Raw genomic sequence first — 12,636 nt, 5'->3', positions numbered from 1 at the left:
CCATGTATCATTCAACCTTCCATTTTTAATATCTAAACATGATTAAAGTGACAGATTATTTTGGTTATTTGTTTTTAATGTAACACAAAACATAATATATATTTCTTATGTTTCAGCTCAATAATACGGAAAATGTAGTGTATACAAAGGTGTGAACACCTCTATTTCTACCTACATTCTGAACACACATTGATCACCAACCCTCAAACTGTGATCTTTGAGCTAGAAATAAATAATATGTCTATTTCATGATTGATTCCTGCTACACCTAGAAATTTGCTCCATGGGAATTCTTTGTTCTGTAATGGCAATTAGAAAAATGTTATCTTAACATGTGCCCATAAAACGTTTTTTGAAAAGTTCCTTTAAAAAACAGAACGAGCAATTAAAAAGTAACAATACCACTGAGCATGATGCAAGTGGCAGACACAAAAGCATGCAGTGATAAAAAACTGTTTGACATTTACCAATTTTGTAAGTGACAAGTGTTTAAATTTTGTACTTATTTTTTGTATGCATGTGTGTGTGTGTGTGTTCCCATTAAATTTGGTGTTGTAATCTTTTGGACAGTTGAAAGAAAGTTTGTTCAATGCACAGATCTAACACAAATATTGTACAGCAGAGCAGTAAATTATCTTTACTTGAAAAAAATAGTGATCTGGACCCTCTATTTACAGCCATTGAAGGGGTGGGAGATGTTGCTGCCAGGTATGCAAAGTAATTCAAATGAACAGCTTTTGTTAACGTCATCCTGGCTGAGGGCAATTCTAAAGAAACTTTGAGGCCTGATTTCTCAGTAATCTTCTTTGCAGAGAGCCAACATTCAAATCATCATATCTTCTTCAATTCTTTGTTGAGTTCCACAAGTTTGACATCATTGGAAAGCTTAGATTCTACTCTTTCCGAATCTATAAATAACTTAAAATGTTTCTGGTTTTACTGTGGCCGGTCAGATTTTACCCTCCAGTTTTCTCAATCACAAAGACTGACTGCTGTGAAATTTGTCATCTTTACCTGTCCACAAGGGTCTGCTAGGACTCCTCGCAGACATCTGTAAACAGGCCAGATTTATGAGACCGCTTTGACTGTACAATCAGGAAAGAAGGTGTGCTAAAAACACACATCATGAGATAAAACATAAGCAACACTTGTTTTTACGAAGTTCAGCACGTGGACATCTGTTGTTGTTCATATCTGGATAATTTGTCCATCAGTGACAACAAGGATACAGAAACTGTATTGATGTGCTCACAAGAATTAACTTTATTTGTTCTTTTCTTCTTCTCTGTTCTGAGCAGTGTACATACTATCCCCGTTATCCCCCCCTATGAAGCTGTTGTAAAAGTTTCACATCTCTGAGTGGGATACTATGGTTCAGCTGAGCTGAAAATTGTGCCAATAGGGTGTGTGTGTGTGTGTGTGTGTGTGCACAGCTACAGGGGTTGTTTTCACTGCCTAGACCTTAACACATGCAGGTACATTCAGGATAGACTCCAGTCAGCAATCAAGATGAGTGCTCGTTCCCCTTTTAAAGGATGATTGCTCCTGCCCAAAGTCGGAAAACTATCAGCAGAAATATGGCGCAGTGAAGAGGCAAGTCAAAAAGACCTCCATTGATTCCCAGTAAATAACAACCAGTGCTATCCCCCCCCCCCCCCCCCCCCCCCCACTACTCCTCACACTACTGACCTTTACCTCTTCCACTCATTAAGCCGCAGTGGTTAATGGTGGCATTTCAAACAATGCGGCACCTTCGCTGATTAATCCATTCACCCATGCATTCAGAATATATCCATTTATTATGTCTATGTTAAGGAGGAATGTGCGGCACAAACATCGAGGCAGTCAATGTAACCTTTAATCACACACCAAGCACTGCCTCATCCCCAGACGGGCGAGTGTGTCAGCTGTTTACTCCAAGCACTTCCATTTGAATTTATTTATCTCATCATAAAGTGGTAAGTACATTCACATAAAGATAAGAAAATAAATCTCATCACATGTAATAGAATATTAAATCTTTTTAAGAAACTACCTAATAAGAAACAAGAAGGCACATTTTTTTTTTCTTCCTCCGCCATAAAAAGGTGTTGATAAAACACATTGCTGTTGGCAAAACAGACTGTTGATTGTGTTCCCCTGACAGTAAACTAAATCTGTTTTTTATGTGAAAGAGGCTGTGCTGAGTGGAGCGTTGCCTCCGGTTATGTGGTGACAGACCGGGTTCATTCCTACTACATGTAGAACACTCAAGTACTGATCTATATCCTCCGGTGTGTTTGTCACCTTCTTTGCATAATGAAGCGAATTAACATAATGGCGGTTTATTTATCAAGCGCAAGCTGTGCCTCAGTGTCCAATCAGTCAGCTCAAAAGTACTCAGTGAAAGGAAAAAAAAAACTGAAAATGTAATAATCTAATAGAAATAATAAAGAAATCATACTTTTTTTCATATACCAAGATGTGACGGAGCATATCTTGCGGGAACACTAAGGGGGCAGGAAGCACACGGGAACGAATTAAGTCTCATGTTTGAAACAAATGCTGCTTTTTCATCTGCGCTGTGAAAGAATTAATAACTGAAGCTGGTGTAAAGAGATTTAACAAATGATTAGCATAGCTCCTACATCACTCTGCCTTTAGACTACCACTAGGCATGTTTCTTTGAACTGTAAAGCACAATTGGACATGGTTGAATTATTTTGATATAAATGCTGTTTTGTGGGTGACAATAACATTAATACCAGACTGTAATGCATGCTAAGTATCAGGTCAAGTGTGGTCAGGCAGCACAGTAAAGCTCTGCACGATGCATGCATGTTTTGTATTTTTCATTTTGTGCTATGATGATTGAGAGTGAGATTTGTAAAAAAGAAAAGCTGTGTCGGTGTGCTCAACCTTGAAGTACGGAACTTTATCTTTGAGTACAGAGACATCTGGCAGAACTCACCTCTGCAGACTCCAGGTTTTCTCCATTCTTCATCCATCTGTATGAGGGTTTAGGTTTCCCTGTGGCTTTGCACTCCCACACCAGTGAGTCATCGATGAGCTTTTGGACATCTTGAGGCTTCTCAATGAGATGAGGTGGAGCTGGAAACACAGAAAGGCAAAGTAAACAGGATTGCTCAACAATTAACGTCTATCATGCAACTGCAAATATTTTCAATTATAATCCAACAACATTTAGAAAACTTATTTTTATTTTGAAAATAAATTTGCGTGTCCTTGCAACTCTAATAAAATTTTGTGCAAGATCAATTTTTTAGGTGTACTATGACAACTTCCCAGGAATTGACAAATACCCCTTACACCCATTTTATTTCCTGAACCAAACCAACCAACCAGTCAACAACACAAGCAACCAATCATCCAGCTAATTAACCAAATATACAGCGAACTCACTAATCATTCTTGCAACAAACCAATCAACCAACCAACCAACCAACCAACCAGCCAGCTAACCAAAAAATAATCAGATAACTAACAAGCCCACTAACCAATCAAACAGACAAACAGCCAGCCAGCCAATGAGTGAACGATTCCACCAACTAACAAACCAGCCAACCAGCCAACTGATTCTTTGTATCAGGTACAACATAGCAACTCTTCTGTAGTTTATCATCTTTTAGTGTAGCTATACTCAAAGCACTACAATCAGCTCTGTGGTTGTTAATATGTCACAGCCCTATATGATAGATGGTCAAAAATCACAAGAATATATGATGAGTGGTCTAGCCAAATCCATGCTGACTGTTTGAATGTACAACCCCAAACTGGAACTCATTATTTAAGAGTAGAAAAAAAGTTGGGATCTCTGCTCCTAGTGTTCCCAGCCAAAGAAACATCAGTTTTTACTGTTATTCTTCAAACCCAAGTAGAATAACCCCATACTTAAAACAATTGTTTCTTACTTTCATGTTGCTTTTTCCAGACTTTGTTTTATTTTCCTAGAGTGGTCACAGCTGAATGAAAGTGCTAAATACTGGATACATATACATTAGGGCGTATCCCAGTGCCATAAACCACTCTGTTCAATACAATCTGAGTAAAGGATGGTACAATTATACAGGAGGAGAATTGATTCTTGCTGTGTCATGCAGGTAACCCAAGGCTAGTTAATGATTCCACTGAAACAAAGGTACATAAAGCTAGATTTGTAAAGCTCCTGATGTATAATGCTTTCTACATTCTTCTTGATGTTTAGGTCAAGGCTTTATCACCCTAGATCACACAAGGCTTTTGCCAGGATTAAATGAAAGCCTGAGTGCACTTTTCCATTCCACAGACCTCACATAACGCCACTCTAAAGGACTGACCTTTGTCAAGCCTTTTCACTAACAGTCTACACTAATTAGCTCCCACTATACAATATGTTGCCTTTGGGTGAGGTGGAAAAACAGAGACAAATCCACTAGGTCTAAACCTATATCTCTCATTGCAGCATTACAACTTCAGCATGGAAGTATAGATGGTATGTGTGTGAAGGGTTATAGCTACACATACAGAAGACCAATAAGGGGGCTAACATCACAAACACAAGTTGGTCTGGTGTGTTTACAACGCCACGAATAAAGTAAGTCCCCTCTTACAGATTTCTTCTCCTTCCTTGTTTTGTCACACTCAAATGTTTTGGACCCGGGACATTTTTTTTTAATACCCAACAAAGAAAACATGAGCAAATACAAAAAGCACTTTTGAAATGATTTTGTGTAGTTTGTTACTGTGCTCCATCTAGGAGTTTGGAGCAAAATTCACCCAGGTTCAAAACAACGTTTCGTGTTTATGCATCCCTCGCTGTACTGTAGGTCTCAGGAAACCCTCTAGCAGATGAGGAGGCTCAACTGAAGTGTTAACATTTAACTTGCATGGAGGCTGTGCCTTAGCTGTCTGTCTGAACAGGGAGAGCGTTACAATTTTCTCTCACAGGAAGGGGTCAAAAGGCCATTCTTTTATTTATTCTGCTACAGAGAATAGGCTATAGTTCTCAAACTGTGGAACAAGATCAACTCTAACCTTTATGGCTGCTTTATTCTTTAACCAATGATAAGAAAATACAGGCAGCTTTTAAAATGTCCTGTTTTTTAAACCCCTGAAAATGATCGAGGACCAGATGTTTAGTAGAGTTATCAATCAAGTGCATACTACAGGGTACTGCACCTTTCTACCAGAGATTGCCAGAAGGGCCACCTCGCTTCCCGCACCTTTCGGGACCGCTTTGCCGTTGTTGCTATTTCTACCCTCACTGTCAGGGTGCCTCAGTCTATCCCTCACCTGCTGCGCACATATCGACTCTCAGTCAACGCTCACCAAATGAAGGCAGGCAGCCCATCTCAGCCTGTACCAGGGTGAGCGTACATGCAATCAGGCCAGATGTCAAGAGGGTAAGGCAGAAGAAAGATGAGAATTTGCCTGATCAGGGAAATCACTGAGAGATTATGCGACAGTAAGGCTGCGGATAGACAGATACAAATGCATGTAGGAAGCCATCTGAGTTACATCAACGGCAACAGACAAGAAAACAATCACTTATTGTGTTCAAGCTTTACTTCTGGAGGTATACATCAATAACACAGTGACTACATCAGAGAGCCTCTTTGATACCCTGGGTCAACATCAATTTTCAAGTTTTTCTCAATAAGATTTAACATTAAACTTTGACTGGGCCATTTTGACCCATGCATATGCTTTGATCTGAATTCCATTGTAGCTATATAGTTTCAAGTTGTTGATAGAGATATGGTAAATACCCTATATTAAGCACTAATGATCTCTGACCAGCTTCCCTGCTAAACAATGGCAATCCCATAGAATGGGCTGGCACTATCACGTTTCATCACAGAAATGGTATGATTAGGGTGATATGAACTGTTAGTTCATGGCCACAGCAAACAAGCTTAAATCAGAGGCAACTGGACTTTCGCAGAGTTTTTCTGAAATTGTTTCAACACCTATCCAGGAGTCTTTGTCAATTCTAGTGGCTCTGGTGACAAAAACTCCTGGATAGGTGTCAAAATGTTTTCAGAAAAACTGAGCGAAACGCCGGTGGCCACTGAATTAAGTTTGTTTTTGCAATGACCCTGATAACAGAGAATTTGGACAGGCATGTGTACTGCCACACATGGCTTGTGTCAATCTGCAAACATGACTTCTTCTCTGTGTTTTCTTTCAACAATAGCTTTTTCTTAAGCCTTTTCAATACACCCCAGATTTGAAAAGTGTTAAACTGTCGGCTGTCCTGCGGACATATTCTCTCTCCTGAGCGATGGGTCTCCGCAGCTCCTCCAGAGTCAGTTTCTTGGCTACTTCTCTGATTAACCATATCCTAGCCAGGCCTCACAGTTTAGTTTGCATTGGATGTTAACAAGGAGTATCAGCGTACAAGAGACTGTGAATACTAATGAAAACCACATTTTTAAGGATTTAATTAGTAGGATATTTAAAAAGCAAAACAAAACAGAAAATCACTTTCTTTCCACTTAACAATTTTGTGTGTTTATCTGTAACATAAAAAATCTAATAAATTAAGTTTGTGGCTTTAATGTGATAAAATAAGAAAAAAGAAAGGTTTACGGGCTGTAGATACTTCAGCGAGGCACTTTATTTTCTCACTAACCAAAATCAGTTAAATGCTTGATGAGTTTTATTTGTAGTTCTTCAGCGTGAGGCCTGAAGTCAGTGTTTTTTTTTCTTGCTATATGATCAGTGACATTAAAGGTGTCTAAGTTTCAGCGGCAACCACATCAGCATTAAATAAAATCTTTATGCCCTCCTGTTTTCCACAAAGTTAAGCTCTCTTGCTGCTCTGGTAGACTTTGGTGTTCAAGATACACCGTTATCGAGCATCCTGCTGGCAAACACTACTAACAAATATCTAAAAGGCTTCATTCAAAAGCAGTTCAAAGTGAGATTTCTATCACCTGGCCGCAGGGAAGAGAGAGAGACAGGGACTGACAAAAGAGGTCTGAAATGAGAGAAGAGTCAGCTCAGAGGGATTAGTAAGGCTGAGGCTGGGAGAATCCAGGCTGAGGTAAATAGCAACAAATTGAGAAATGTCCCATTTGATTACTTGTGATAGCTGACACAGCATGTTATAATCCATCCTTCTTGATTAATGATCACAGAGAGTTGCAGGAAATGTTGCGTCTGTTACATTTTTAACAGTTTAAGGTCAAAAGGCTTTAACATATTTTTACAACTCCACATATAACTGAGAGAGGCAAAATAAACATGTAATATAATATAAAGGAAAATATTACAATTTGACTTTCCATGGTTTCCATGATTTGGTTAGCATGCACATAGTTTGCATACCCTTTTTAAAATTTTTTCTTAAAAAAGGTCAGGTCTAAAGGAATATGTATGTACATGTATTTCAGTCAGTCAAAACATTTAAGATCATCCAAACATTTTGGCAAAGCCACTTGGTGATTAAGACCAGTATAATTCAGAAGATTAGATTTGGTTTTTACTTCAAGTTTTCATTTCATAATACATTATAGGTTCCCAAACGTTTGAGCTTCTGGTATCTTAGACTGAGGTACATAAACAAGCAACTTAAAGAAGTGTATACTGAAATATGACTTTTATACTGAACTTTAAATGGAAATTTAAATTCAACTGCCATAATGAGGCATGACCTTAAACAGATTTAAAAACACCCAAACATAGCTGAATTAAAACAATCCGGCAAAGAACTGTAGACCTAACTTCTTCCCATCTGTGCTTGTGACGTGTAGCAGGGTTTCCCCCACAGTATTACGGTATAACCCCAGTGGATCACTAAGCTTTACTCTCCAGACTGACAGAAGCATGGCTGCCGTACAGTTGGCGCCACCGGGCCCTCTGACCACCGGCAGCAGGCAAAGCAGGTGACGTGCAGGTGAAGACAAATTTTTCTTCATGTCTTAAATCGGTCCCCCTATTTATCTCAATATCTCTGCCTTTAGATCAACTTCATTGATGCATGCCTAAGATTTCCAGTGAGGGGGATGTCATCCCACACCATCACACTCCCTCCACCAAAAGCTGGTTTGACCAGTTGTTCACACTCGTTATAGTCAACAGTGCTGTTTAATCTTTAGATGAATTTCATTTACATGTCGCACCACTTAAGGGAAAATAGACAGGCTTTCCGAGAGTATGACATTTTTTGTCAAGTAGCATTATTACAGCAATGAAATAATTTAACAGGAACAAATGTACTTTCCTTTTTGAAAGTACAGTTTTTAAACATTATTATGCATATGATTCATGCTACTTTGTGTGCTGTTTTCAGTATTAACTACTTGTATATGTCCCCATTATTATGGACACTGTGAAAGATTCTGTATTCTACCGAGGGACTCTCATTTTGGAGATGTTTGCTCATTCCTATGGCACCAGACGGTGACACCAGATAGAACGAAGCTATCCATGACTAGTTACCTTGCTGGTTCCGTTTTCAGCATTAAAATAGTTAGGTTGCTATAGAAAGAAGTGTGAAATATTTAGTAAAATACGTAATTTTGAGTAGGGTGCTAATCACTGCATACGTGAAGAGTCAAACTTTATAAAGTTTGCCTTTGCAGGAATGGCCTGCAAAGACATGCAGGCCATTCCTGCATGTCTTTGCTCGTCCTTCAACCCTTCTATACTTTCAGTAAATAAGCCTAAATTATTGCAATTCTCCTACTGAGTTTTATTTTCTCGCAAGAGACATCCTGATGTTTTTACTTATTTTACTGCTGTTTTTCTTATTTGCCAGGATTGATCCAAGTCCTTGTTGGTTGAACAAACCGTCTGGGGTTCTCTTGAGCCTGACTCCAGGACTTTGTCAGCACTTGCCTCATTTCTCAGCCTAGGAAACATTGTTTAAAGCCTGCTGAATCTGATCATTGTTCCTTGTTAAATTCTTACTTGTTAAACGCCCTTGTGTGTTCAGATACCGACTTCCTGAAGCTAAGCTGAGTGCTGGTGATTTCAGTTGTAGGAGCGCCAACAACAATGGCAAATCCTCCTCCTGTCAATCCAGATGCTGCTATGCAGATTATGTCCCTGACATATGTCCCACTGCTCTGTGCATAGTACATTTAACAGCTTTGATCTTCAGTCAAGTTGGACGTCAATCACGATGCCATCTGGTGGAACCCAACGAGAAGCTCACCAACAAGGTCACATCTACGGGCTCAGCCTCATCCGCATCACTCCTTTAATCTGGATCAAAATATTAGAGGCATCATGGCTGACAGGCTTTAATCATTTTTGATGTGCTGTTAAAACCGGCCTCTCTGCTCTTGTATCCCAAACAATCCTGCGCTGATCTCTGCTGCCTGTTTTGTAACAACACTGCTGTCTGCTCTCTGTTCCGCTCAGTCTGAGCCGGCCTGACAGATGTACCGCACCATGGTCAAATATTCATGCATGACAGGTCACCTACCGTAGAAAGAGAGCTTCCCTTTCACCGTGTTCATCCCCCTGGAGTTTTCGGCCACGCACTCATATGTGCCGGCATCCTCTTGTTGGAAATATGGAATTTCCAGGACACCGCTGGCCTTCCTCATGTCCACTTTCCTGGGGAAAGGTACACCGTCCACTCTCCTCCAGCTGATGGAGGGCGCGGGGCTAGGGGAAAAAAAAGTTTGAGGATCAACAGATAAAAGGGGCGGTAAAAATTGTAATGAACAATTTGCACTTTTAATGGAGACAATAAAGCATTTACAGTTAAATCTAAGTTGTAAAAATGTTTAACCCATTTAACTTTAGGATCAGTTTCTGGCTCTCATATATTCAAATTTAATGACTTCTCTAAAAGATTTTGCATTATGCAGTTTGGGCTTTTGAACATTCTCAGTGACCTAAATATAGCTTTTTGTGTTAAAGTCTGCAATTCAGATCCAACACTAAAGGTCGGCTTCCTGTTCATAGAAGACAGCCACTGAAATGCCAGGTTTTCTGTCCATGTTTTTTCTTTCCCCATCTAATGACCTTAACATTAAACATGTTTTATAATGCCAGCCAAGTGTCCAGTTTTGGAAAACAACAGGAGATGTTTAGACCAATCATCTGACCAATCAGACTGGTAGAAGTTTTCAATTATCAAGGACTTGCACCCTCGGAAAAGGTTACTCTGAAGTATTTGGAAACTTCAGTTAGGTTCCAATCTTTGGGACCTCCATTGATAATCACAAACATATAAAGAATCCAAGTTTAGTATAATTCCAGATTAGTCAATCCCAGAGTCTGAATCTAATGGCCAGACCAACTAGGGGAGAGAACAAAGCCGCCTTCTACTCCCTTTCAGCAAGGCCAGTCTCAGAGTGCTTTATGCAAAAGCAGTTTTATAAATGTTTACACCACTGCTTTTTCATCAGCCTGTTATTTACACTGAGGCTGTTGATTATTTACATGTGAAATGAAGGTGACAGGTGAGGCGCCAATTCCAAATGAGCTTCCTGTGTGAACTACTCAATGAGAACAAAATGTGTCAAGTGTTTCTGATCTGAATAAGGATAAGTTTTAGGTGTTCAGGTACAACGTCTGTTTGGTACATCACTTTACTTTCACATCGAACATTTACTCTGACCCAAAACACATTTCTTAAGACTCCCTCACTAACTTAGCCCCTGTTTCCCACTTACAAATTGCAAGTTCATCCCCTACCTACTTCCAAATGTACATCTGTGTACACAGTTTTTAACCCATGTACTTAATATATGACATGTCAGTTAATATTTAGTTATCAATTCAGAAAATAAATGGTCATAAAAATGTCCAACCTCAAACATGACGTCAGTCAATTTCTGCCTCAAAACCTTGTGCTATACCACACTTCCAGATGTTCTGTTTCTGAACCACATCCGGGCAAGGTTATCCTGACTGAACTACATCTCTAAATATATATCTCCTGTTGATAGACATCCATTGGAATCATTTGGTCACATTACAGTAACCTGTGAGTGTCAACTAAAATATTCAGAGCTATTTCTTAAATCCCCTGCATTGCGTTTTAAATTAAAATAACAAAACTATGAAAGCTGTCAACATATAAATACATTTTTTTCATATTTAATAATCTTGGTGTGGTTGCTATCATTTAGGAGACTTGATTACCTAAAAATTACATTTGTGTAAAGACAAATGTTTAGAGAAACACATTGCTATAGGCTTTAAAGCAAATCTATCATCAAGCTAGCTAAAGTTGTGTTTAGCTGCAGTAATGCTATTTTTCACCGCCTTGGGGGCGATTTGGATGATGTGTGAAAAGCACTGGTGATATTTTTGGAAAGGGAATTTTTTATAGCTTCAACTCTATAAGATTGAAGTAAAAGCAGGGACTGTTGTTCATAGCTTTTACACTTTGGATGCTAACATCGATTGATGGGTTTGATTTCAAGGATATTGCTTTTACGACACGACAGTATGTCAGAAATCTTCCGTGATACTGAGATTCTTTTTTCAAGATGTCCATTTAACACGGAAAAGGATTGTGGTTCAGCTCAGTTCAAGTGGTTGTCACTGTAAGGGTTGTAAAGGTGTTGATCATTCACATCATTTACATTGAAGAAAATATTAACAGTGAGTAAAACTGTTTTTTGGGCCTTTCACTCATCTCATCAGGTCTCAGATTTTGGCAGAAAGGTGTTGGTTTACAATAACTCTGCAGTAAGCATCTAAGACACTAATTACTTAGTTTTATGACATCTACAGCAAAACGCAAGTTTTATAAAGGAGAACTCGTCCCCGCCTAGAACCTCACTGAAAAATCTTACGAACCAAACTATCAATGAATCGTATCAGAACAGATAGAACTGCTGACCTTAGCTTATCGTATAGCAAACTGCTCAGATTTATCAGAACGTTATGATTTTGTTGCTGGACTTAACCCAAACTCGGCCAACATATTAACATCTGCTGACATGACTTTGAATCTCAAATAGCAATTTTGAGTTCATTTATTAGCTCAAAATAGCTAAAATTGGCTGTGTGTGTCTGACAAGCGTGTTAGCTTCCAATACTCCAAACACCTATTCAATTCCCAACAACCTCGCTGTTATATGACATCTTTCTATTATAAATATGGGAACTGTTACTGTTGATATTTTAAAAGAAACTCACACAGAACCTCGTTTCACATGACCTTTTAACTAGCTCAGCTTCAACACTAACATTAAGTCTAACTTGCTAGCAAGGTGATCAGTGGTCCTATTTTAGACATGATTAATGTATCCTTGGTAAATGGATATGTACCACAGGCTTTTAAAGTAGCTGTTATTAAACCTTTACTTAAGAAACCATCTCTTGATCAAGATGAGTTAGTAAATTACAGACCTATATCTAATCTTCTTTTCTTATCTAAAATTCTTGAGAAAGTAGTTGCTAATCAACTATGTGAACATTTACAAAGTAATGACCTACTTGAGGAGTTTCAGTCAGGCTTCAGAGCTCATCATAGCACTGAAACAGCTCTGGTGAAGGTCACTAATGATATTCTCATGGCCTCAGATAATGGACTTGTGTCTATACTTGTCCTGTTAGATCTCAGTGCTGCATTTGATACAGTTGATCACAATATTCTCCTACAAAGACTTGAGCATACTGTAGGGATTAAGGGAAAAGCATTAGGCTGGTTTAAATCTTATCTGTCGGACAGATTCCAGT

The 12,636-nt window shown here is 38.9% G+C and overlaps 1 protein-coding gene across 2 annotated transcripts in view; it reads right to left on the bottom strand.

Moving 5' to 3' along the window:
• Positions 1–12,636, bottom strand: part of cntn4 (contactin 4) — a 287,425-nt gene that overhangs the window by 88,587 nt on the left and 186,202 nt on the right. For both annotated transcript variants that reach the window (XM_012874550.3, XM_036151210.1), the window contains exons 8-9: positions 9,416–9,600; positions 2,951–3,090 (exon numbers count right to left, since the gene is read on the bottom strand). In XM_012874550.3, the coding sequence (XP_012730004.1) occupies positions 2,951–3,090; positions 9,416–9,600 (325 nt within the window). The remainder of the gene's footprint in view (positions 1–2,950; positions 3,091–9,415; positions 9,601–12,636) is intronic.

The sequence above is a fragment of the Fundulus heteroclitus genome, chromosome 20 (genome assembly GCF_011125445.2).
Source record: "Fundulus heteroclitus isolate FHET01 chromosome 20, MU-UCD_Fhet_4.1, whole genome shotgun sequence".
Taxonomy (NCBI): Eukaryota; Metazoa; Chordata; class Actinopteri; order Cyprinodontiformes; family Fundulidae; genus Fundulus; species Fundulus heteroclitus.
The sequence above is the reverse complement of the archived record's forward strand: the minus strand, read 5'-3'. Positions and strand labels throughout refer to the sequence as shown.